This window comes from Saccopteryx bilineata, chromosome 11 (genome assembly GCF_036850765.1).
Source record: "Saccopteryx bilineata isolate mSacBil1 chromosome 11, mSacBil1_pri_phased_curated, whole genome shotgun sequence".
Taxonomy (NCBI): Eukaryota; Metazoa; Chordata; class Mammalia; order Chiroptera; family Emballonuridae; genus Saccopteryx; species Saccopteryx bilineata.
The window spans coordinates 59,348,088-59,374,728 of NC_089500.1; the positions used below are offsets into that span (position 1 = coordinate 59,348,088).

Below are 26,641 nucleotides of genomic sequence, written 5' to 3' on the forward strand. Positions count from 1 at the left end.
AGTCACCCTCTTTCTGCTGGTGGAGGGTCTCGTAAAAAACACCACTTCTGTGAAGTGCAATGAAGCGAAGCACAATAAAGCAAGGTGAGCCTGTATCTTGCACCTTCTGTGGATTTTGTACCCACACATCACAATACTGAGTGTGGCGATTTGCTTCAGTGAGTCTTACAGCCCTATGGAGTACTGACATATATTTCATTACACATTTAAAAAGCACATTGGTTAATGTCACCACTGATTTCATCAAGATAGTCCTTAGCATGGGGAACTTTTCCAGCTCTCAGTAGTAGATAGAAATTTTCCAATATTTGAATTTTCACTCAAAAGTTCAAATTGTATCATTGGCAACAATGTTGTGTGAGTCCATGTCTTGAAATAAAAGGGGTTCATTTCATTTATTTTCCAGGAATTATCTGCCAAATACATATCCCAGTATAGCCACAATCTATCTGTCTGCGGGCTGTTCTTTCAAGTAAACCTGCTGTTGGATGGAACGTGGCCAGTTCAGCCCACACTTCCAGTGATCGGCCGAGTGCTTTTCATTCCACAGTTGTCCTACCTTGGATGTGGCACTCTGTGTGGACTCCCTGTTTTGCCACACAAAATATTAAAAAGACGTGTGCTCTAAGCTTGAGGTTTAAAGAAATGAATAACTATCTCTGGTCATCAAGGCTATATTTAAGTGTAACTGGACTTTCTGCTTTGTGTCCTGTGAGCGTGTGGCCTTGAAGAGCTGACCGTGAATGTAGTGGTTCGCGCCGCTGCCTTGGTTTGTGTTTTTCTACCATCAGAGAAAATATAAGCACAATGAAAGGTAACTATTTTACCAGTTATGACAGTAACAGTTTGGGGCTGGTGAATTGCTCTAAGGGTCTCAGGAATCTCCAGAGGTGCAGAGACCTCTCTTTGGAAACTGCTGATGATATCATCACTTAGGGAAATGGGCAGGATCACCAGAAACAGTGCAATGGGAGAGATGAGGGCCCCCGGGAATCCTCAGACTTCAGGGCACCACATCTGCTCCACTCTGCTGTCCGCTCCCTGAAATAGCGCATCTATTGTCCCCTCCCCTCTCCCAGCACAGGACAACCATGCTCAGAATAAGACCACGTGCCTTAGGGAAACTCACCCACCACCAAAAAATTCAGAGAATCTACTCCTCAATTCTCTAACTTGCTCTAAAGCAAAACACTGACCCTATTTGAGAAACATAAGATTATTTGTCTTTAGAACATTGCAAGTAGACCATTTTTGGTTAAGTCAGTACAGCACTGATTGAGTGGAGTTTAAAATGGTTAAATGTGATCAAAATGTTACATGAATTACCAAATTGTAGATCACACTCCTGCTTCAAAGTAGTAAGAGTCACTTAATTATATTCACATAGATTGTGTTGATCTTCTTAAGTGGTTTCTTGAGTTATTTTTGTGGCTGGCTACTTAATAGAGTGAAAGTATTTTCTGCAATGTATTTCAACACCGACTTTTGCCACCCAGTCCTAACAGAGTACTTCATCATTTTTTTGTTTTTACAAATCTAAGAATGTTCTTTCTCTTTAGAATTAAGAGACTTCACTAGAAAGCACAGAAAATGGCATCTCATAGAGTATGATGGAGCCATGGTATATCTTTTGGAAGCCCTGGGTTCCCATCTTAAAAAGAGCTTTCTGATTCTAAGACTTGGAAATCAAGTTATTTCTATAAACTGAGCAATTTGAGTTTGTATATTATATTATATTATATTATATTATATTATATTATATTATATTATATGACTTATATTCAGCGATATAATATGAAAAGAGGAAGATATGGTAGAAAACAGAAATTCCTTTCTTAGGGACTTACTTTTCTCTCATCGGTTGGGTAATGGGTTGCATACCACAGACTCCGCCTCCTCTCGGCTGTCATTGGGATGGGGCTACAAGCCAGGGCTCTGTCCTCTTCCTTGGTCCTCTCATCCTGCACCTGAGACACAGAGTAACACACAGGATCATTCCTGCTTCCCTTAGCAGTTCACTCAACAACCTGGGTAACCAGTGAAACTTTTCATCTTTGCTTCAATATGATTATGTTTTTTAAATTAATGTATATAATATACAAAATTTTATCAAGATACTTTTAAAAATGACAAAAAAAACCTGTTCTTTAACTGCTAAGCTCATCAATATTAAATGTTCTTGATTGCTATTAAGCCCCATAAATTATAGAGATATGCTCTAATGTATTCATATAGCCTCTCAATGTATATTCTAAACACTAGGAAGTAACTGTACAAACTGTTCTTGGAAGAAGAGTTTTCCAAAAATGTGCACAGTTAACTATGTAATCCAGCCGTGGAAAGTCTTTAAGAAAAAAATCTATTAAAGGCACAATCAACTAGAACTTACATACACTATTAACCAAGAATATATCTTATGCACAAAACTATGATCTTGCCTAATAACACACTGGCCTAAATTAGAGCATTGGTCTGGGAGAGCTGATAGAGGGTATAGGAACAGGAGGCACTTGTGTATTTAGTTTGGCTTCTCAACACTGACGGCCCAATCAAAAGGGCGTTAACACACCACCGCTTCTGGAGCAGGGGGAGGGGACACAGCCTGGTGTGCCAGCAGCAGCTGTGGAAACACTCAGACACACTAGTAGGAATTCACTAGTGTGTCTAGTTTGCCAGCAGGGAGTCCATAGATTATATCTGTCTTGACACTTGCTTCTCTCTCTTTTTCAAATGTGTATCATAGACTTTGACCTCAGAACTTACATTTGCCACTGGCATTGTTCACAAAATGTGCCAGGTCATCTGGAACTGTGATATGAGCTGCCACTCATCTTCCAGCACTGCCTCAGGGGTCATTCCCCTCTAGCTCTGTGCTTCGTGGTTCTGCAACTAACTGTGCAGGCTGGGACTTCGCTTGTCTTCCTCACTGCCTTCCTTTGTCCCCAGATGCCCTGCGGCGGCTAAGGAAGCCCACTGGGCCTGAGGGTCAGTGACAGGCTTCCCCTTCACTACAGCATGACCTCCACAGCTCAGGAGAACGTGAGGTTCCACGAGTCTGCTCGAGACACCAGTAAACGCTAGGGCACTTAGAATGCTGATCAACTCAGATAGCTTCAAGTACTCTCCAACATTTTAAAACATTTTTCGGAAACTATTCCCATAGTATACTGTAATTTTTCACGTTTTTACTCATACATAGATACTATCCATATCCATATGTGGCTCTGTGGCTGAAAGAAACACAATAAACAACTTAAGGAATTTTACCATTTCAGAAGGGAATTGGATAAACAGGTTAATAGATGGCAATTTGGGCCTCCTATGACCCTATAAAGATTCTGCTACTATGCAACTGCCATCAGTGGGCCCCAAAGAAAGGTGAAACACTATGGTTATTTGGGAATGTAGCATCCATTAGTGAGCAGTTAATAGGCATGAACCAGTTCACTCGGAGTTTCCAGGTTACTTTGCAGACAAGATCACAAGAACTTTTTGATCCTTACAAGGGGTTCCTGTAGCCAGATGCGGATCAGAGTTGCCAACGTGTAGTACATCACCAGCAGGAGGATGGGGTTGGCATGGTGGTACCATGACAGCTCTGGGTTTGCTATGATCTTCCACGTGTTGGAACAGTCTATCTGAATTACTGATTTGATGCCAAACAACCTGTTTAAAAATAAAGAAAAATATTAAAAATATATAACAAAGATCCATGTCCCTAACTCAGAAGAGAAAAATCTTGTTTTTAGTACGTTCTGGAGCTCTTCTCAGGTTAATCATCTTATTCGGATAGTTCATTACTCTTCTGTATATGTAACTACATATTTAAATAGTATATTTACTTATATATACTATATATATATATATCCTTAAATCATATATACCAGAATGTTCCTTCTATGATATAATCAGCTTGTATCTAGTTATATAATGGGAATATATGTAAAATATGATTTATTTAAAAATTCATTTTATATGGGTTTTTTTCTAAGGACTCTACTAAATGAATAAAACTTTAATGTTAAGTGAGTTTTCTTTCTGTCATCTGTATCTCATGTGTTCTTCCTTTGATTTTTATGCTACATTATTCATTCAGTTATAAGATCTTTCAAGACTAATTATTTCTCACTTGTAAAACCTTTCAAGTTTATTATTGTTTTCCATAACAAATCAAGTACAGTACTGGTGAATTTATGAACATGTTTTTAAAGTAAGCTACATAGAAATTAAACTTTCTTTAAAGAGAAATTAAGGAAACAATCCCCTTCACTATTACAACCAAAAAAATAAAGTACCTAGGAGTAAACTTAACCAAGGAGACTAAAGACTTGTACTCGGAAAATTACAAAGCATTGATAAAAGAAATCAAGGAAGATACAAACAAGTGGAAGCATATACTGTGCACATGGTTAGGAAGAATAAACATCATTAAAATGTCTATATTACCCAAAGCGATCTATAAATTCAATGCAATACCAATTAAAATACTAATGACATACTTCAAGATATAGATCACATATTCCAAAAATTTATATGGAACCAAAAAAGAACATGAATAGCCTCAGCAATCTTTTTTATTTTTTTTTATAAAAATTTTTTATTTAGCCTCAGCAATCTTAAAAAAGAAGAATGAAGTGGGAGGTATCATACTTCCTGATATCAAGTTATACTACAAGGCCATTGTACTCAAATCAGCCTGGTACTGGCATAAGAACAGGCATATAGATCAATGGAACAGAACAGAGAACCCAGAAATAAACCCACAGCTCTATGGACAACTGATATTTGACAAAGGAGGTAAGGAAATACAATGGAGTAAAGACAGCCTCTTTAACAAATAGTGTTGGGAAAATTGGACAGCTACTTGCAAAAAAATGAAACTAGATCACCAGCTTATACCACTCACAAAAATAAACTCAAAATGGATAAAATACTTAAATGTAGGCCGTGAAACCATAAGCATCTTAGAAGAAAACATAGGCAGTAAGCTCTCGGACATCTCTCAGAGCAATATATTTGCTGATTTATCTCCACGGGGAAGTGAAATAAAAGACAGGATAAACAAATGGGACTATATCAAACAAAAAAGCTTTTGCACAGCTAAAGACAATAAGAACAGAATAAAAAGACAAACTACACAATGGGAGAACATATTTGACAAGACGTCTGATAAGGAGTTAATAACCAAAATTTATAAAGAACTTGTAAATCTCAACACCAGGAAGACAAACAATCCAATCAAAAAATGGGAAAAAGAAATGAATAGACACTTCTCCAAAGGGGACATACAGATGGCCAATAGGCATATGAAAAAATGCTCAACATCACTAATCATTAGAGAAATTCAAATTAAAACCACAATGAGATATCACCTCACACCAGCCAGAATGGCACTCATCAACAAAACAACACAGAATAAGTGCTGGCGAGGATGTGGAGAAAAGGGGACCCTCCTGCACTGCTGGTGGGAATGCAGACTGGTGCAGCCACTGTGGAAAACAGTATGGAGATTCCTCAAAAAACTGAAAATCGAACCGCCTTTTGACCCAGCTATCCCACTTTTAGGAATATACCCCAAGGACACCATAGAACGGCTCGAAAAGGAGAAATGCACCCGCATGTTTGTGGCAGCATTGTTCACAATAGCGAAGATCTGGAAACAGCCCAAGTGTCCGTCAGAGGACGAGTGGATTAAAAAACTTTGGTACATATATACTATGGAATACTACTCAGCCATAAGAAATGATGACATAGTATATCGCTTCTTTTCTGTCTCTCAGCACTAAAGACACTCCCTCCGGGTACACACAGGCACACGCCCTCTCATCTCCTTTCACACTCTCCCTTCTTCAACTCTCACTAAAGACGCTCCCTCCGGGTACACACAGGCACACGCTCTCTCATCTCCTTTCACACTCTCCCTCTTACTAAAGAATCACAGCAACATTTTTTCTTTTACTCTCTCTTCATGTTATTTGTAAATCCAAGAGTGCTTTAAGTTATAATTTATAAATACAATACTGTTAATGTTAAGTGTCAGGTAAAATCAAAAGTTATACACTTTATAATAAAAATAGACTTAATTACAAGTTCAATCACTTTCTACAATGTGTTTCCTTAGCTATCCCTGAGAACTACTTTAAAAAATACCTATCTGCTCTGTACTGATACATTTGTAAAATACAATAAAAACTACTTAGTAGAAAAATAATCATATGCCTGAATAGCACAACAATGTCAAACTGCTATATTTTTTCAATGCTGTCTCTCACTTTCTGTATTTAACTTGTTAAAAACTTGTTTCAGATATTTAATGCATGAGCACATCTGCTCTTTTGAATAGCAATGACTTGGTGTATCCAGACATTCTCATCTTAGAATATTGTCAAGAGTCTTTTATTAATGGCTTGACCATCTTCAATTAATACTTTTCCCCAGCTGTATAATTTAAAATAAACACTTAACATTATTCTTCCCATATAATTGATACTATTAAAATTACCCGTACAATCAATGATAGTGATTAAAATTTCCTTGTGTGTGTATGTGTTGGGGTGGGGAATACCTAAAAATATCTTTGAGGAAACATAATTCCTATCGTGCTTTGTACTGTAAGGGTCTGTGAAGCTAGCCGAAAGGGAACCCCCTGACCTTGTGTTTCATAAGGAATGGTGGCACACAGCACTTCCTGCGAAGTCCAGAGCCTGCAAAGTTCAGGAGAAGCCGGGGCAGGGTCTGCTGGCTCCCACCCGTCTACGCAAACTGCTCTGCTGGGCACCGGAGAAGGAGCAGACTGCGTGACTAGAGAGCTTGCTAACTTTTGTCGTACGTACTTTTCACTGGGGGTTATCAACATTTTTCTTTGCAATTTTGTATTTCATGTGTATTGGTTGAAAAGCACTAAGGTGCTCATTAGTGTCTACTTACCAACTTCTAGAAGGGAGTATAAGCCAAAAGATGGCAAAAAAAAAAAAAAAAAGAAGAATCCCAATACTTTTGATTACACTAGCTTTCATAAATCAAACTTAGACTAATAAATTTGAAGCTCAACAAACTTTTGTAATTCAGCTAGACTGAAATCTGTAGATGTCTTATATGTTCACTATTTTGAAATAAACAGACTACATTTTAATATTAGGATATTTCTGAATGTTATATAATTTTTTCATGACTCAGAAATAAATTAGAATATTTCATGACCTTGCAATCAACTTTAGAAACATCAGTTCCTCCTGACCAGGTGGTGGCACAGTGGATAGAGCGCCGGACTGGGACGTGGAGAACCCAGGTTCAAAACCCCAATGTTGCCAGCTTGAGCGCAGGCTCATCTGGTTTGAGCAAGGCTCACCAGCTTGAGCCCAAGGTCGCTGGCTTGAGCAAGGGGTCACTTGGTCTGCTGTACCTCCTCGGTCAAGGTACATATGAGAGAGCAATCAATGAACAAACAACTAAGGTGCCACAATGAAGAATTGATGCTTCTCATCTCTTTCCCTTCCTGCCTGTCTGTCCCTATCTGTCCCTCTCTCTGTCTCTGTCACACACATACAAAAAAGAAACATCAGTTCCATTATAGGAAACTGCATTGTTATAGAGGTGTAAGAATTTGCACTGACCCTTTAAATATCTGAGAAGTTTGTTTATTTTTTGAGACAAAAAAATCCTGTTAATTAGTTCTAACAGTTTTTTCTTTTTTATTAAAAATTAATTTTCTCTTTCACATTTTTAAATTTTGAATAAGTAGGGATTTTCTGTTGTACATGTGACCCTGAATTACTTATTGCATACTTTGAAGACTCCTTCCAGCAAGAACTACTGGCAGGGTCTGACCTGTGGTGGCGCAGTGGATAAAGCGTCAACCTGGAACACTGAGGTCATGGGTTTGAAACCCAGGGCTTGCCCAGTCAAGGCACATATGGGAGTTGATCCTTCCTGCTCCTCCCCCCTCTTCTCTCTCACTTCTCTCTTTCTCTTTCCTCTCTAAAATAAATAAATAAAATATTTAAAAATAAATAAAACTCTTACTTAAAAACAAAACAACAAAAAAACTACTGGCACTGCTGGCAGCTTCTTCTCCCCCCTTCACAACTCTGATGCATTTTTAAATTGTATACTCAACAATAAAAGTATTTAAGAGAAATAGTACATTTAACTCTGATTTTTTTCTTCACATACACTACTGATAGAATTAAAGCATCATCAGTAATTAGTGTGTGTGGTAAATAAAAGACAGACTCAGAGCTACGTACTATTTTTGGTGAATGCTTTAGGGAATATTATTTTTTGTGTGTGTTAGTTTTCAGTCTCATATGTGGCCTTATTAAATTAAAAAATAAAATAAAAGGAAAGGAATAAGAAAAGAACAAAATGGAGAGAAAAGGGAGAAGAAAATCAACTTAGGTACGATAAGCAAGCACAGATGCAGGCAGAATAAAGTCCATCTCTGAAGTACAGGGGGAAAAAACCCTATAATAACGAAATAACAACAACAACAAAAAAACAAAACAAAAGAAAACTCACCTCATAGCCACAAACAGTATGGTGATTAACACAGAGAAAGGAGGATGGGGGAGGGAGAAGAGGGGAACGGGGGTTAATGGTGATGGAAGGAGACTTCACTTTGGGTAGTGAACATACAATACAATATACAGATGATTTATTATAGAATTGTATCCCTAAAACCTATATAATTTTATTAACCAATGTCACCCCAATAAACATTAAAAATAATATTATAATAATTTGTCAACAATACAAGGAAAGAACTGAATCACATATAAGTAAAATGACTTTAAATTTTAACAAATTAGATGTAAAAGATAGAACTTATAAAACATCCACAGATACCCACTGCTCAGGTTAAAGAAATATTAACATTTAGCCATATTTGTTTCTGCTCTCACACTTAAGAAAAATAAATAAAAAGTTGTTGGCATAGCTGAAGACTTATGCAATATTTTTTTGCTCCTCCTCCCCCTTCCTTATGAACGGAATCCTAAGGGGTTAATGTGTATCATTCACAAGAATGTTCACCCACTTTTTAAATAATTCATATTATCGTTGTATGAATTTTACTTTCTATACATGGTCATATTTGTATATATTCTTTTTTGTTGTTGTTACAGAGACAGAGAGAGGGACAGATAGAGACAGACAGGTAGGAAGGGAGAGAGATGAGAAGCATCAATTCTTCATTGCAGCTCCTTAGTCTCCTTAGTTGTTCATTGATTGATTTCTCATATGTGCCTTGACTGGGGGGCTACAGCAGAGTGAGTGGCCCCTTGCTCAAGTCAGTGACCTTGAGCTTCAAGTCAGCAACCTTGGGTTTCAAGCCACCTTGGGCTCAAGCCAGCAACCATGGGGTCATGTCTGATATCATGCTCAAGCCAGTGACCCCTCGCTCAAGCTAGAGAGCCCTCGCTTAAGCTGGTGACCTCGGGGCTTCAAACCTGGTTCCTCTACATCCCAGTCCGATGCTCTATCCACTGCGCCACCACCTGGTCAGGCTGCATATATTCTTACACACGTATTAAATAAGAGTTCATTTTATTTCTGAGTAGTATTCATTGTATAAATAAACCAACTACTCTAGAAATGGAATAATTTACAGGAGTAAAAAGATAGAAGTATCATTAATGCATGGGGAAATATACTAAAACTAAAGGCAACATAAAAATTATATAAAGGCCTTTAAGAACTCAATATTTTCAGAGCCTTTGTTTCCTATATTTGCATTTCAAAGTTTCTTTAGATTTAATGCTTTAGAAACAGACAAATTCTTGGGAGGAGGGAGGAGAGAGAGGGAGTGGGGGGTGGGGAGGGGCACAAAGAAAACCAGATAGAATGTGACAGAAGACAATTTGACTTTGGGTGATGGGTATACAACATAGTCAACTATCAAAATAACCTGGAGATGTTTGCTCTGAACATATGTGCCCTGATTTATTAATGTAACCCCATTAAAATTAATAAAAGAAAGAAACAGACAAATTCTTGTAGATGTGCATACATCTAAATACCATGGTGGGGGATGTCTAACGAAGTATGTCATGTCTATGTATTTTATGGAATAGTATGTAGCCATTATAAATAATAAGGAATATCTATATATGTTTTTCATAGAAAATATTCCAAAGTATATTTTAAATTTTAGAATAATTTTAAATTTATAGAAAGGTTGCAAAGATTGTACAGAGAATTTCCCACACCCAGTTTTTTCTATTGTGAACATTTTACATTAGCATAGTGAATTTTTTGGCCACTAGTACACCAATCCTGGTACATTGTTAATAACCAAAGTCAATACTTTACTCAGGTTTCCTTAATTTATACCTAATGTTCTTTTCCTTTTCTAGAATCCTATTCAGAATATATAAATAGCATCACTATTAGTCATCATGTCTCCTTAAGATACTCTAGACTGTGACATGTCAGATTTTTTATGACCTTGTGACAGTTTTGAGTATTGATCATGTATTTTGTAAAATGTCTATAAGTTTGGTTTGTTTGTTTGTTTATTCATGGCTAATGAGAGCTATGGATTTGGAGGAAGAACACCACAGAGGTCAAGTGCCACTCTCATCACATCATCTCGAGGATATGTGCTATCAATATATCTTATTGCCTGACCTGTGGTGGCGCAGTGGATAAAGCGTTGACCTGGAAATGCTGAGGTCGCCGGTTCGAAACCCTGGGCTTGCCTGGTCAAGGCACATATGGGAGTTGATGCTTCCTGCTCCTCCCCCATCTCTCTCTCTCTCTCTCTCTCTCTCTCTCTCTCTCTCCCTCTCTCCTCTCTAAAATGAATAAATAAAATTAAAAAAAAGAAAAAGATGAGCATCTTTAAATATATATTATTACTTTTAATAATAACTTTGATCACCCAATACAGGTAGCTTTTACTAAGTTTCTCCACTGTAAAGTTAGGCTTTCCCTTCCTTCCACTTTGCACTTGGGCAGGAAGTTACTATGTATAATCCACATTCAAGGGGTGGGATGTCATGCCCCACCTCCTTAAAGGGTTAGTATCATTACAAATTATTTAGAATTCTTCCATATGGAAAAAATTGTCTCTTCTCCCTCATTTATTTAGTAAACCATTTACCGATATCTATATGGACTCATGGATTTGTATTTTATACCTTGGTTTGTACTCCAGTACTGCTGCTTTATTTATATTGTTGCTCAAATTGTGCCTGTTTGACCATTGGGAACACTTTCAACTTGCTCTTTATTCCTTTGACAAGTCCTATAATTTTGTTTATTTTCTGGCACTAACAGCTGCCCCAAGCTCATTTTGTATAGTCCCGAACCAAAGCTTGGAGCCTGCCTTTCTCCAAGGAATACTGGTTCCATTTTACTGGAAAATGGTATTAAAACCAAGATCTGGACATTCGGTACCCTATTGCTCCTGGGAGGGGGGTCAGTGCCTCTATGCCCTCTGACCGAGCAAGGAAATGCATGTATGCAGACTTCTCCATGCATATACACACATGTGAATTTTTATATATACCATCTGTATTTAGATGAGTTCTCCAACTGTAATTTGTTTTCACAAAGTTCTGCCCTTGCCTATCTGTAACCTTTCATTCAAACAATGAGAAAGTGGCTCTCCTCTCTGTCATCCATTTACTTATTTGTTTAATCCCAGTACACGTGTATAGTGGTCTTAGAATTGTTGCCAGTACCTCCATGGGAAACAATTTTTAATTTTTCCACTCATCTTTTTTAATTTCCACTCATCTTCAAAGTTACTTAAGTAGCATCTTCCTCTTTATCCCCAGTGAGATTATAGCTACATTTGTAATGCAGTTAGATTGTTTCATCACAATCTCAATTCCATGATTTAATCTTCCAACGTCCTAAATTTTTAAATTTGCAGTGAACCTTGACGTTCACTCTTTATGCTATAAAGTTCATTCAGTTTTGACTAATGAATAGTGCCATGCATCCAACATTATTGTATCATACAGAATAATTTCACTACCTTAAAATGTTTCCATCAGGCCCTGGCCGGTTGGCTAGGTGGTGGAGCGTTGGCCTGGCGTGCAGAAGTCCCGGGTTCGATTCCCCGCCAGGGCACACAGGAGAAGCGCCCATCTGCTTCTCCACCCCTCCCCCTCTCCTTCCTCTCTGTCTCTCTCTTCCCCTCCCGCAGCCGAGGCTCCATTGGAGCAAAGATGGCCCTGGCGCTGGGGATGGCTCCTTGGCCTCTGCCCCAGGCGCTAGAGTGGCTCTGGTCGCAACAGAGCGATGCCCCAGAGGGGCAGAGCATTGCCCCCTGGTGGGCAGAGCGTCGCCCCCTGGTGGGCGTGCCGGGTGGATCCCGGTCCAGCGCATGCGGGAGTCTGTCTGACTGTCTCTCCCCGTTTCTAGCTTCAGAAAAATACAAAAAAAAAAAAATGTTTCCATCATTCACCTTTCAACTTTCTACTACTCCTCCCCTCAAATTTCTTGAAAACACTGATATAGTTACTATCCCTATAGTTTTGCCTTTTCCAAAATATCAAATAAATGGAGTAATATAGTATGTAAGCTTTCAGAATGGCTTTTTCACTTAGACATATGTATGTAAGATTTACCCTCCGAACCTTGTTCTGACCTATATATATATTATTATGTGTGGGTAAATATATAAGAAAATATTTGGAAGTATACTTATTATTGACTTCAGCTAACTCTGATAGAAAAGAACTAAATTATGGATAGGGACAAATTAGAGGGGGGAAGCTTACAATTTTACTCTCTCTTTTTCTCTCTCAGATATAGCCTCTATGATTTAGACTTTTTCCAATGAGCATACATTACTACTGTCATTTTAAGATTATTAATATTTCATTCTATGTCACATTTGTTTTCCTTCCTTGTTCATGCCCTTGTATATGTCTTAGGTTTTTATTTCTATAATTTATACAAGTATTTTTTAGTAAAAGCTATTACAATATACAAGCAAAGCTACCACTTCTTTTATCATGCGTTTGCCTATCTCTTGATGTTTAAGAAAATTAAAACTGAGTCCAGTTCTCCTTACTTAAACAAACACTTGCCTCCTTTCTTTATTTTTCTCTCTGATAATTTTTTTTTTTTTTTTTTTTTTTTGTATTTTTCTGAAGCTGGAAACCGGGAGGCAGTCAGACAGACTCCTGCATGCGTCCGACCGGGATCCACCCGGCATGCTCACCAGGGGGCAATGCTCTGCCCATCCGGGGCGTAGCTCTGTTGTGACCAGAGCCACTCTAGCACCTGAGGCAGAGGCCACAGAGCCATCCTCAGTGCCCGGGCCATCTTTCTCCAATGGAGCCTTGGCTGCGGGAGGGGAAGAGAGAGACAGAGAGGAAGGAGAGGGGGAGGGGTGGAGAAGCAGATGGGCGCTTCTCCTGTGTGCCCTGGCGGGGAATCGAACCCGGGACTTCCGCATGCCAGGCCGATGCTCTACCACTGAGCCAACCAGCCGGGGCTCTCTGATAATTTTCTTTTTTCTTATTTTTCTTCTTTTATATTGCCCCCTCTCACCCAAGGCTTACAAAGATGGTTCTCAAAAGTACTACTCTGAGGATTGCCAAAATGTGATTGCATCAACCATTTCAAGACAAAGACATGAAAAATGGCATCATCTTCCAACAGTTTCAAGTACAAGTGTAGGAGCAGTCACAGGTAAAGACCACTACAACCTTGGATGAGACCACAGTCACATTCCCCGCTCTTCTCTCTGCTCCATAAAAATCTCTCAACCCAATTTCAGCCTAGGGAGCTATAGTTTTGAGGAGCTTTTTATACAGTAAATGGAAAAAAAATTTAACATCTATTTGAGTAATTTAACTATTTTTTTCTTGATAATGTTGAAAACAATTTAGTTTCTGCTTAAAAAATAATTTCTCTTATGCAAAAAAACCTAAAAGAACTAAGAAAAAATCAATTAAATATGATGGGCAGGTTAATAGGTAAACAGATTTTATAAGCTTTTTACAAAGGCACAGTAAGGTCATAAAATATTGCTAGCTTTGCAATGAATAAACCTGAGAAAACCTAACTACCTTTTAATTAAAGTAAAAACAATCTCATAAATAGTAACATGTCACTGAACTTTAAACTTCAATTGTTTGAGACAGGATATTGAAGTATTACTTGATATAAACTTTCACCTTTCTAAAAGTTTGGAAATAGGCCCTGGCCGGTTTGCTCAGTGGTAGAGCATCGGCCTGGAGTGCAGAAGTCCCGGGTTCGATTCCCAGCCAGGGCACACAGGAGAAGCGCCCATCTGCTTCTCCACCCCTCCCCCTCTCCTTCCTCTCTGTCTCTCTTTTCCCCTCCCGCAGCTAAGGCTCCACTGGAGCAAAGATGGCCCGGGCGCTGGGGATGGCTCCTTGGCCTCTGCCTCAGGCACTAGAGTGGCTCTTGTCACAACAGAGCGATGCCCCGGAGGGGCAGAGCATCGCCCCCTGATGGGTGTGCCGGGTGGATCCCAGTCGGGCGCATGCAGGAGTCTGTCTGACTATCTCTCCCCATTCCTGGCTTCAGAAAAATACAGAAAAAAAAAAAAGGTTTGGTAATAATTGAACGTTTTCCTAAGCCTTTACAATTCAAAGTTGTTAGGTTTTGGAGACCCACTAACCAAATTGGGTATTGGACAATAAATTCATCAAAATGAGAAATTAAGCTGTTGCCTGTAGAAATCCTTATTTTAACAAAATGGTTGGTGTTTTTGGTGCATGTGATAGCTCTTCTCAATCAAGGGACTCAATTTTTCCTTCCCATTTCCTAAATGATGCTGGAAGAACTGTGAACCAAAGGTAAAACAGGTACAGAGAGAATGAGTTTGAGGTGGACCATGGAATTATTGCAGAGTGTGTAAAATGCTGATGCCCAGACAGGATCCACAATGCCATGTGGTAAACAGCAAACTGTGATTGTCCTCACTACCAAGGTTATACCATTATTATAAACACACAGGTGACAGTACTGGATCACTTGCTCAGAGAAATTCTGACATCTGAAGTCTGAGCACCCATGAAAGTATATATATCAGAGCTTTGCAACGCACTCTCTTCCCTTAGTATCTAAGGCTAAAAGTTGCATCTCATCCCCCTCAGTGCCAGGTGCTATGTCCCCACTGTTCTGCTGGATTCCCCTTGGTGCTTTCAAGAGTTCACTGGATGCTGAAATAAATGACACAGAGGTTGTGGAGCACACGTAAACTTGTTTTTCATGAGCACTAATGAGCGTTCTTTTTCTGTCTGGCCTTCGGTGATTAAGTCCCACCATCTTCTACCTGCTTCCCAAAATGAACCTATATTCCGGTCAGGAAGCCTGGTCACTGTCCCCAACAGCTCTAGGTCTGAGCCATCTCCCCTCGATGACTCACACCATTTCTCCTCACTTGGAATTCCCTGCTCTCTCCATAACAAACCTTCTTCCGGGTCCAAGCTGCTCACTTCCTCCACATAGCACCTCCTGTCTGCATCAGTCTCCTTTTCTCTCAGGGTTTTACCCCTTACTTAGCTCGAATGTTGAGTGTTCCCTTGCATTTTTATTGTTATTTATAATTGGTACCCTAAGTTACTTCACATGCCTATCTTATTCTGTTGGCATTAATTTCATAGGTTTATTGAATTCATCTCAATGATCCCTGAGCTTTTCTTTTTTTTTTTTTTGTATTTTTCTGAAGCTAGAAATGAGGAGAGACAGTCGGACTCCCGCATGCGCCCGACCGGGATCCACCCGGCACGCCCACCAGGGGGCGATGCTCTGCCCACCAGGGGGCGACACTCTGCCCCTCCTGGGCGTCACTCTGCCGCGACCAGAGCCACTCTAGCGCCTGGGGCAGAGGCCAAGGAGCCATCCCCAGCACCCGGGCCATCTTTGCTCCAATGGAGCCTCGGCTGCGGGAGGGGAAGAGAGAGATAGAGAGGAAGGAGAGGGGGAGGGGTGGAGAAGCAGATGGGCGCTTCTCCTGTGTGCCCTGGCCGGGAATCGAACCCAGGACTTCCGCACGCCAGGCCAATGTTCTACCACTGAGCCAACCGGTCAGGGCTTGAAGTTTTCTTAAGGGCAGTGTTTAAAATTTATGCTTGGCATCAACTCAATTTTTCTCCAAGTGGGATGTTTGGGTCACTTGGAGAAGCTGTGGAAAGGCCAAGTTCCAGTTCCCGGCTCCAGGTACTGTGTGTTTTCATCGGAGAGAAGCTACTTTTAAACTTGTCCTTCAGTCCCCAACCTTAGTAATTTTTTTTTTTAAAGAGAGAGAGGAAGGGGGAGAGAGAGAGAGAGAGAGAGAGAAGAGAAGAAAGCATCAATTCATTGTTTCACTTAGTTGTGCCACTTCTCATATGTGCCCCGACTGGGGCTCAAGCTGGTGACCTTGGGGTGTTGAATGTGGGACTTCAGCATCCCAGGTTGATGCTCTATCCACTGAGCCACCACTGGTCAGGCTAGAACATTTCTAATTTCCAATTCTCATTAGAGTTGAGAGGAAGAAGACTACATGTGAAGGAAAGGACTCCTCCATGCAGACAAGGTACTGGGAGTAGCAATACAGGGGTTTTCTTTTATTGCGGCTCTCCAGCATTACTGTCTGTGACCTGTAGGATGGGTACTGTTATTGTACTGATTTTAAATATAAGGGAACTCATTCGCAGGGTGGGTGATTTACCCAGTTCACCTAGCTCCTAGTAAATGGCTGAGCAATGTTTTAATACAGACCAAATTGGCCCTATAAAGAGGGGAGAGGTATTTTATATTAAGATAGATGCTTAATACAGTCATCCCTTGGTTCCTGATATCAAAATTCTTTTTTTTTATTTAATAAAATTTTATTTTTCAAAATGTACAGCTGGTAGGACCTGTTTTCATGCATCTTCACCAGCAGCTGGGGCATCCCTATCTTTGGTGTTTCTGGTGTAAATTACTTGAGCTCCATGCTTTGAAACTAGTTGGTTAAGTCCTTGACTAAGGAGCTCCTGAAAGGCTTGCCAAGGAACCAGGGATCTTTAGTCTCTCAGAAACAACAGCTGTCTTGAATTCTTGAATGCTCAAGTCCCTTAGTCTGCCCTGTGTGTCCGTGGGTTCTGCATCTGCCCATTCAGCCAACCTAGAAACCCGTGGCTACAGAGCTGGCTGGCTCTTGGTGATGGCAGAGGGCTCAGAGCACACTAGTCCAGGGAAACAAGACCCTCAGGGCTGAAGGAGGAGTACAAGTAGGAAACGGACCCCAGGCTCTGATAGGAAACGGTCCCCAGGCTCTGACATCCCTTTCTGTGTGCTTCTTCTCTTTTGCAACTTCAAACCATTATGGCGTCTGTGGTGTCTTTCCCCTCTCCAGTTGGAGTCACCTTGGGATCCTTCAAAGTGCCACTACCTGGCCCTACTTTGGACCACCTGGAATCTCTCTGGGTAGGGCTAAAGGTGACAGAACATCTACAAAGCTCCCCTGTGGGTCTTATTTGCCGTGAAAGTTGAGAGTGACCTCTCCGTGACTAAATTTACTACAAAGATAACTAAAACTATAGTACAAGTTGTACACAAACAAAACAAGTTGAGAAGATATCACTTCATAGAGGCTCCAAGAGCCAGCTCACTAAGTCTATACCCAACCCTTGCTCAGACCAAGCTCACCAAGCTTCTCAGGCCTCTAGGAGAGTCTCCTTCCCCTTTTCCTCAGCTTCAGCTCACATATGTTTTCTTGCCTCAGTTTCAAACTTGAAATTCAAAAACTACTCACAAAAATGTATATGCAAATTCTTTGTTTGGAGAACTCATTAGTTTACTCTTTCCTGAAAGCAAGAGTCCCTTGTAAATATATACATCTTTAGCCCTGGCTGACAGTCCTCTCTGACCCTTGTTTTTACGGCTTCTCTGCAGAGCTCATTGCGTTTCTGTGAGGTAGGAAAGTGGTATAGGCAGTGATTCAGAGCATGGGCTTCAGAGTTAAATTTGAGTTTAAACTCTGGCTTTGCCTTTCCTATTATGTGAGTTGGGGAAATGAGGATAATGAAACCAACCTTATCAAGTTGTTGGGCACATTCAATGAATTAGAACTTGATGCTGATTAGTATTCAAGAAACCATAACTATGCAAATGATCAACCCAGTCCCACTATATAGAGGCGGTGCCTCACTTTCCTCTCACATTTCCTCACGGAGTCATGGAGCCTTCTTGGGAGAACACAACAACTAGGGACTGAGTTTTATCAGATGCCAGGCACTGTACATCCACAATCTGGTAAGCACCTCACTGATTCCATGAAGTAGATATTATTCAACTAAATACAAGATGAAGAAGTCAAAACCATAGTCTCACAATGAGTAAGCCAGGCCAAATGGAAACCCACATCTGTTGGAATTCCAAGGTCCTTCCCCCTCCTGAGGCCAAACTGCCAATAAAAGGTAGAGCGCCTGGAACAGTCACATGAGAAAGACTTTTCCTTCTTGCTTGAGCAAAAAGCACCCAGTTCCCTTTGCTCACACCCTCCTCCACCTCTTTCACTTTTACAAGCACATTATTATAGACTCTCCTAGGATAAGGGCCACATAATGACCTCAGTCTCTTTGGTAAGAAAGTGAAGATACAGCATGAGAAATAGATGTTCTAAAATTAGAATATTGAGCAAGAAGCCACTGAAAAGTGTTTATGGTCAAACATAAAACAGATCTTTCTATAAAGACAGAAAAACTTTCCAGATACCTGTTCTATATTTTTCCAACATTTGTTACATCATCAATTTATTTAAAAATGTACGTAATATTATACTGTCAATATGCCTATGAAAAAACTACACAATAATCTCCCAAACAAGTTCATACATTGATCATTTACATTTTAGAAATTGTTACTAAATCTTACTAAAAGTAGTATCTTTTTTAATTTTAATGGGGTGACACTGATCAATCAGGGTACATAGATTCATCTCCAGGTTATTTTGACATTTGATTATGTTGCGTACCCATCACCCAAAGTCATAGTCTTCCGTCACCTTCTATCTGGTTTTCTTTGTGCCCCTCCTCTTCCCCCACCCCTTCTGTCCACCACCCCCCTAACCACCACATTCTTGTCCATGTCCCTGAGTCTCATTTTTATGTCCCATCTATGTATGATATCATATAGTTCTTAGTTTTTTCGGATTTACTTATTTCACTCAGTATATTGTTATCAAGGTTCATCCATGTTGTTGATGTCATCATTTCTTATGGCCGAGTAGTATTCCATAGTATATATGTACCACATCTTCTTTATCCAATCTTCTATTGAAGGTTTTTTTTGGTTGTTTCCATGTCTTGGCCACTGTGAACAATGCTGCAATGAACATGGGGCTGCATGTGTTTTTACGTACGAGTGTTTTTGAGTTTGGGGGTTATATACCCAGTAGAGGAATTGCTGGGTCATACGGTAGTTCTATTTTTAATTTTTTGAGAAACCACTATACTTTCTTCCATAATGGTTGTACTACTTTACATTCCCACCAACAGTAAATGAGGGTTCCTTTTTCTCCACAGCCTCTCCAACACTTGTTATTACCTGTCTTGTTGATAATAGCTAATCTAACAGGTGTGAGGTAGTATCTCATTGTAGTTTTGATTTGCATTTCTCTAATAGCTAATGAAGATGAGCACCTTTTCATATATCTGTTGGCCATTTGTATTTCTTCCTGGGAGAAGTGTCTGTCCATGTCCTCTTCCCATTTTTTTTATTGGATTGTTTGCTTGTTTGTTGTTGAGTTTTATGAGTTCTTTGTAAATTTTGGATATTAGGCCCTTATCTGTGTTGTAGTTTGAAAACATCATTTCCCATTTAGTTGGCTGTCTGTTTGTTTTGTTGTCCATTTCTTTTGCTGTGCAAAAGCTTCTTAGGCTGATGTAGTCCCATTCATTTATCTTTGCCTTCACTTCTCTTGCCTTTGGAGTCAAATTCATAAAGTGCTCTTTGTAACCAAGTTTAGTATCTATGTTTTCTTCTGTGTAATTTATTGTTTCAGGTCTTATATTTAGGATTTTGATCCATTTTGAATTAATTTTAGTACAAGGGGACAAACTGTAGTTGAGTTTTATTCTTTTGCATGTGGTTTTCCAGTTTTCCTAGCACCATTTGTTGAAGAGGCTTTCTTTTCTCCATTGTGTGTTGTTGGCCCCTTTATCAAAAATTATTTGACCATATATATGTGGTTTTATTTCTGGGCTTTCTATTCTGTTCCATTGGTCTGAGTGTCTATTTTTCTGCCAATGCCATGCTATTTTGATTATTGTGGCTCTATAATATAACTTAAAGTCAGGTATTGTAATGACCCCAGCTTCATTCTTTTTCCTTAGGATTGTTCTGGCTATTCAGGGTTTTTTATAGTTCCATATAAACCTGATGATTTTTTGTTCCATTTCTTTAAAAAATGACATTGGAATTTTGATGGGAATTGCACTAATTTGTATATCACTTTGGGTAATATAGTCATTTTGAGTATTTATTCTTCCTATTGAATATTTATTCTTCCTATTCAAGAACAAGGAATATTTTTCCATTTCATTATATCTTTTTTTATTTCCCTTAACAATGCTTTGTAGTTTTCATTATATAGGTCCTTTACATTCTCTGTTATGTTTATTCCTAGGTATTTTTTTGTTGTTGTTGTTGCAACCATGAAGAAGATTGTTTTTTTGAGTTCATTTCCTGATGTTTCATTGTTGGCATATAGGAAGATAATGGACTTTTGTATATTAATTTTGTATCCTGCAACCTTACTGTATTGGTTTATTCTTTCTAGTAGTCTTTTTGTGGAGTCTTTGGGGTTTTCAACGTATAGGATCATATCATCTGCAAAAAGTGAAAGCTTTACTTCTTCTTTCCCAATATAAATGCCTTTTATTTCTTTCTCTTCTCTGATTGCTCTGGCTAGGACTTCCAGCACTACGTTGAATAAGAGTGGAGAGAGTGGACAACCTTGTCTTGTTCCTGATTTTAAGGGAAAGGTCCTCAGTTTTATGCCACTTAATATGATGGCCTTTATTATGTTGAGATATTTTCCTTCTATTCCCATTTTGTTAACTGTTTTAAACATAAAATGATGTTGTATTTTATCAAAGGCCTTTTCTGCATCTATTGATAAGATCATATTGTTTTTGTTCTTTGTTTTGTTGATATGGTGTATTATGTTAACCGTTTTATGTATGTTGAACCATCCTTGTGATTTTGGGATGAATCCCACTTGATCATGATGAATTATTTTTTTAATGTGTTGTTGTATTCGATTTGCTAGTATTTGTATAGTATTTTAGCATCTGTATTCATTAGCGATATTGGTCTGTAGTTTTCTTTTTTTGTGTTGTCCTTGCCAGGTTTTGGTATGAAGGTTATGTTGGGCTCATAAAATGTGTTTAGCAGTATTGCTTCTTTTTCAATTTTTTGGAAGACATTGAGTAGAATAGGAACCAAGTCTTCTTTGATTGATAAAATTTACTAGTATAGCCGTCTTTTATTTTTGGGGAGGTTATTAATAGTTGTTTCTATTTCCTCCCTGCTTATGGGTCTGTTTAGGCTTTCTGCTTCTTCATGACTCAGTCTAGGAAGACTGTATTATTCTAGGAATTTATCCATTTCTCCTATAGTGTTAAATTTGGGGGCATATACTTCTTCATAGTATTCTACAATAATTCTTTGTATATCTATGATATCTGTGGTGATTTCTCCTCTTTCATTTTAAATTTTGCTTATATGAGTCTTTTCTCTTTTTTCCTTGGTTAGTCTTGCCAAGAGTTTGTCAATTTTGTTGATATTTTCAAAGAACCAGTTCCTTGTTTTACTAATTTTTTCTATAATTTTTCTGTTCTCTATTTCATTTATTTCTGCTCTGATTTTTATTATTTCCTTTCTTCTGCTGGTTTTGGGTTGTCTTTGTTCTTCTTTTTCTAGTTCCTTAAGATGTGAAGTTAAGTGGTTTACTTGGGCTCTCTCTTGTTTGTTCATATAGGCCTGTAGTGATATAAACTTTCCTCTTATTACTGCTTTTGCTGCATCCCAGAGATTCTGATATGTTGTATTGTTCTTTTTGTTTGTTTGTATGTATCTTTTGATCTCTGCATTTATTTCTTCTTTAATCTACTCTTTTAAAATTATGTTTTTTAGTTTCCACATTTTTGTGGGTTTGTTTACTTCTTTTTTGCAGTTGAATTCTAGTTTCAAAGCTTTATGATCAGAAAATATGCTTGGTATAATTTCAATCTTTCTAAATTTGTTGATGTTATTTTTGTGGCCCAACATATGGTCAATTCTTGAGAATGTTCCATGTACACTAGAGAAAAATGTATACTCTGGCACTTTGGGATGAAATGTCCTGTAGATATCTATCATTTCCAATTGTTCTAGAGTTTTATTTAAGGCCAATATTTCTTTATTGATTTTCTGTTTGGATGAACAATCTAGAGCCAGCAGTGGTGTATTGAGGTCTCTAAGTATGATTGTATTTTTGTCAGTTTTTGTTTTTAGGTCAGTCAGTAGCTGTCTTATATATTTTGGTGCTCCCTGGTTTGGTGCATATATATTAAGGATTGTTACGTCTTCTTGATGTAATGTCCCCTTTACCATTATGAAATGACCGTTTTTGTCTCTGATTACCTTTGCTGTCTTGTAGTCAGCATTGTTAGATATGAGTATTGCTACACCTGCTTTTTTTGGATGTTATTTGCTTGGAGTATTGTTTTTCAAACTTTCACTTTGAATTTGTTTTTATCCTTGTAGCTTAGATGTGTTTCTTATAGGCAGCATACAATTGGATTTTCTTTTCTAATCCATTCTGCTACTCTCTGTCCTTTTATTGGTGAGTTCAATCCATTTACATTTAGTGTAATTATTGACATTTGAGGGTTTCTTATCGCCATTTTATATATTGTTTTCTGATAGTTTTGTATCTTGTTTGGTTCTTTTCTTTTATTTTTCGATCATTTGTTTTTGTTTGGTTGTAATCCATACTTCTTTTCTTTGTTACTTCTTTTTTCAAACCATGTGCTTCTGTGGTGGTTTTTTCAGGGGTGGTTACCACTAAGTAATGAAAAGGATACATATCATTGTAGTACATTATCTCATGAGTGCTTCTGCACTCCATTCTCCTTTGGTACTGTTAATCTTTGTCCTCTCTCCTTTTTTGTTTCTTAGTCACAGATTAATCTTGTTTTTATTGCGATCTTGATGGAGCTCTTACTTGTAGTTTTGTTTTGTTTTATTCTTTGTGTCTGGTCAAAAAAACACCTTTAGTATTTCCTGAAGTGGGGTTTTTCTGGTGATAAATTCTCTCATCTTTTTTGTATCTGTGAATGTTTTTATTTCTCCTTAGTATTTGAAGGATAGCTTTCATGGGTATAGTATTCTTGGCTGGAAGTTCCTCTCTTTCAGAACTTTAAATATTGGGGTTCACTCTCTTCTAGCTTGTAGAGTTTCTGCTGAGAAATCTGTTGATAATCTAATGGGCCTTTCTTTATATGTTGTATTCTTCTTTTCCCTGGCTGCCTTGAGAATTTTTTCTTTGTCATTGGTTTGTACCAATTTCATTATGATGTGCCTTGGAGGTTTGTTAGGGTTAAGATAACTTGGTGTTCTGTTTACTTCTTGAATTTGAAGATTTAGTTCTTTCCACAGGCTTTGGAAGTTCTTATCTATTATTTGTTTAAATATGTTCTCCATTCCACTTTCTCTCTTTTCTCCTTCTGATATACCCATTATTCTTATGTTGCTCTTTCTGATGGAATCAGACAATTCTTGTAGGGCTATCTCATTTTTTTTAAATTTGTGAATCTCTCTCCTCTTCTCTCTGTAGTACCTCTAGTTGCCTGTGTTCTATGTCACTAATTTGCTCCTCTACCTGGCCTGTTCTATTGACTAAGCTTGTTACCTTGTTTTTCAGTTCATGAATTGAGTTTTTCATCTCTGTTTGATTCATTTTCATAGTTTCAATTTCCTTGGTTAAGTATTCTTTCTGTTCATTGAATTGTTTTTTGAGCTCCCTAAATTGTTTTTCTGTGCTTTCTTGTATATCCTTGAGTACTTTTAGGACTTCAATTGTAAATTCTCTGTCATTTAACTCCAAGGTCTCTAAGCTATTAAATTTTTTTCTATAGATTTTTCTTCATCTATCTGAGCTACATCTCTGTCCTTTGTATCCATGATATTCGATTTCTTTTTCTTTAATGGTATTTGAGAGTGGTATTGTTAATAACACTAATAAGATTTGATAAAAGAATGTTTTTTGAGAAAATGCAGTGAAAAACTGAAAAATATAGTGTGCTAAGTAGAACAAAAATACATAGAACAGAGGGCCTGGGTTGGAGGGAGTGACAAAGAGGCAAAAAGTGAGGCAAGAACCCACAAAATGCCACAAGGAAAAAACTTGGATCAAGAATAAAATAATTTGTTTGTAAATGATGGTTGAATGAGAGAAATAGTGTAAGAGAAAAGAAAAAATATATACAGTGAAAAATGAAAATTCTATTGCATTAAGTAGCACAAGAACTATAGATTGGAGAGCCAAAGTTGGGGGAAATGTTAAAGGGATAAAAAGCAAAGTAAAAAGCACACAAATTGCCACAAAAATAATTTGTTTGAGGGTGAGATTTGAATGAGAGAAAAAGTGAAAGAGAAAGGAAGAAACAAAGAGAGAGAGAGAGAGAGAGAAAAAAAGAATTGAGTTAAGTTTTTTGGAATGTAACACTAATAGAAAAAAAAGAATGGAAAATGTAACACCTATGGATAATAATGTTCAAAATGAAAAGAATAAAACTGAAAGAGAGTAAAATGGCCAAGGTGGAAGGAAAAAAAAAGATAAAAAACACAAGAAAAAATGGAAAAAGTTATAAAGACTGTGGATTTTTCCTGGTTTTGAGAAGTTATCTTCTTCCTTTTTCTTTCTTCTCTCTCTTTTTGGCTGGTGGCACTGTACCCCAGGTTCTGCCCCTGCGGCACTCTTAGGCAGAGATTTGCTGTTAAGTCGCTATGGTGATGACATAATCTAGGTCTCAGTCCCATTGGTAGGTGGGGCTTGTTAGCGTTTGCAGGCTCTGAGAATGGGAGAGTCCATTTTCCCGGAGCCTCTCCCCAAATCTCTCCTTCCTGATCCAGCAGACTGGGATCCAGCTGTGAAGTTTCCCCAGCCACTGCCTGGAGAGCAAGAGGCTCTAAGAGCTGCCAAATTCCCTCTCTATTCCCACTCAATGCAGGGTTCTGGGTAAGGCTTTGCCAGCCCAAGCTACCAACATAATCAGGCAAGGCTGGGAGCCAACTGCCTTTCAGGTGTCTTTCTATGAGCCTCCGGGCATGTCTAGTATGCCTCAGCACTCTGCAGGTCTGCTCTCCAGAGGCTGTCTGCAAGCTGCCTGTGCACCTTCCCCCCCACCACTTCCTCAGTTCTCTTCCCAGGAGTGTGCTTTGTTAGCCTGTATGGCTGGTGGAGGTGCTGCCAAGTCCAGGTGTAGGGAAGCCAGCTTTCGTGCACTTCCTACGCGCTGTTGTTTGGGAAGCTGGGATTATTCAGAAACTCTGTCACAGCCCACACAGAAGGCCACTACTGACAGTCTCCAGCCCAGCCCCTCTGTTCGGGAATGCGGCACCCATGCCTGAAGTGCCAGGTGGATCCACTCGCACACTGCTCGTGCTCACCAACTGGGAGACCGGGAGTAAACAAGGCAACTGCTTGCCCACTTCTGCTGGTGTCTGCCACTGGCATTAGCTCTGTGTGGGCTGAGCCACGGGCATACTCTCTCCTCAGCTTGAATGTCTCTGCCCTAGCCCAGCTTTTTCTCTCGACCCCAGCCCTCCCTTTCTCTCAGTTCCAAGTGAAAGCAGCCCTTCCTCAGATCAGTGAGGAAAGCAGTTTACTCCATTCTCCGTCTTATTTCCTTCAGAGTGGATTATATATTCAGCCACCTCTTTGCCCAATCGTACCTTTGTTTGATGTATGTGTATTTCAGATGCTCCTGAGATTGTTTTTCTGTCTCTAGTTGTTGACTTTGTTGAAGTTTCAGGGAGAAATATTGGAAGCGCTCTTCATAGTGCCATTTCTTTGACGTCAAACCAAGAGTAGTATCTTAGCAAATGCTTGATTACAAAGATCCAATAGAAATTTTCATATTACTTTCCTTTATGGAAAAAACATCCATTTACTCTGATAGTATAATGAATACCATTGTCAGAAACAGATATAAATGAATCAAAATAAGACAATGTCACTTATGCTTCAATTTCCTTTCTATTTGAATATGAAAGAAAACTGGTTTTCTAAACACTTTGTAAGATTCTCTCAGTTGTTGGGTTACAATAAGAAATTCCCACAAAATAAAATAAAATAAAATAATTCTCATCCAAACTTTATTACTGAAATCATTCCCTTCATTTCAAAATTTAAGAATCCTAACTTTTACTACTTTTCCTGTCCCTGACTGATTATTACTGGAATTTATAATGCTAAATCTCAACAATGAGTAATGAAGCTGCTTCCATAGCAGCAAACAATCTGAAGGCTACTTATGTACTTATTTTAGGGCTTGGAGATCTATGTCAAATCACAAATATTTTTGAGCAAAAAAAATACCTTAGCAATCTCTAATCCCAACCCCATCACTCATATCTCCACCCAATAACCTACCCCCTTTCAGGCTCAGCTATGACTTGCTCAGGTCGTATA

General features: G+C 38.7%; 1 protein-coding gene across 2 annotated transcripts in view; it reads right to left on the reverse strand.

Moving 5' to 3' along the window:
• The window catches only part of PIEZO2 (piezo type mechanosensitive ion channel component 2), a 490,804-nt gene that overhangs the window by 142,612 nt on the left and 321,551 nt on the right, over nt 1-26,641 (reverse strand). For both annotated transcript variants that reach the window (XM_066247149.1, XM_066247150.1), the window contains exons 8-9: nt 3,504-3,666; nt 1,848-1,967 (exon numbers count right to left, since the gene is read on the reverse strand). In XM_066247149.1, coding sequence (XP_066103246.1) covers nt 1,848-1,967; nt 3,504-3,666 — 283 coding nt within the window. The remainder of the gene's footprint in view (nt 1-1,847; nt 1,968-3,503; nt 3,667-26,641) is intronic.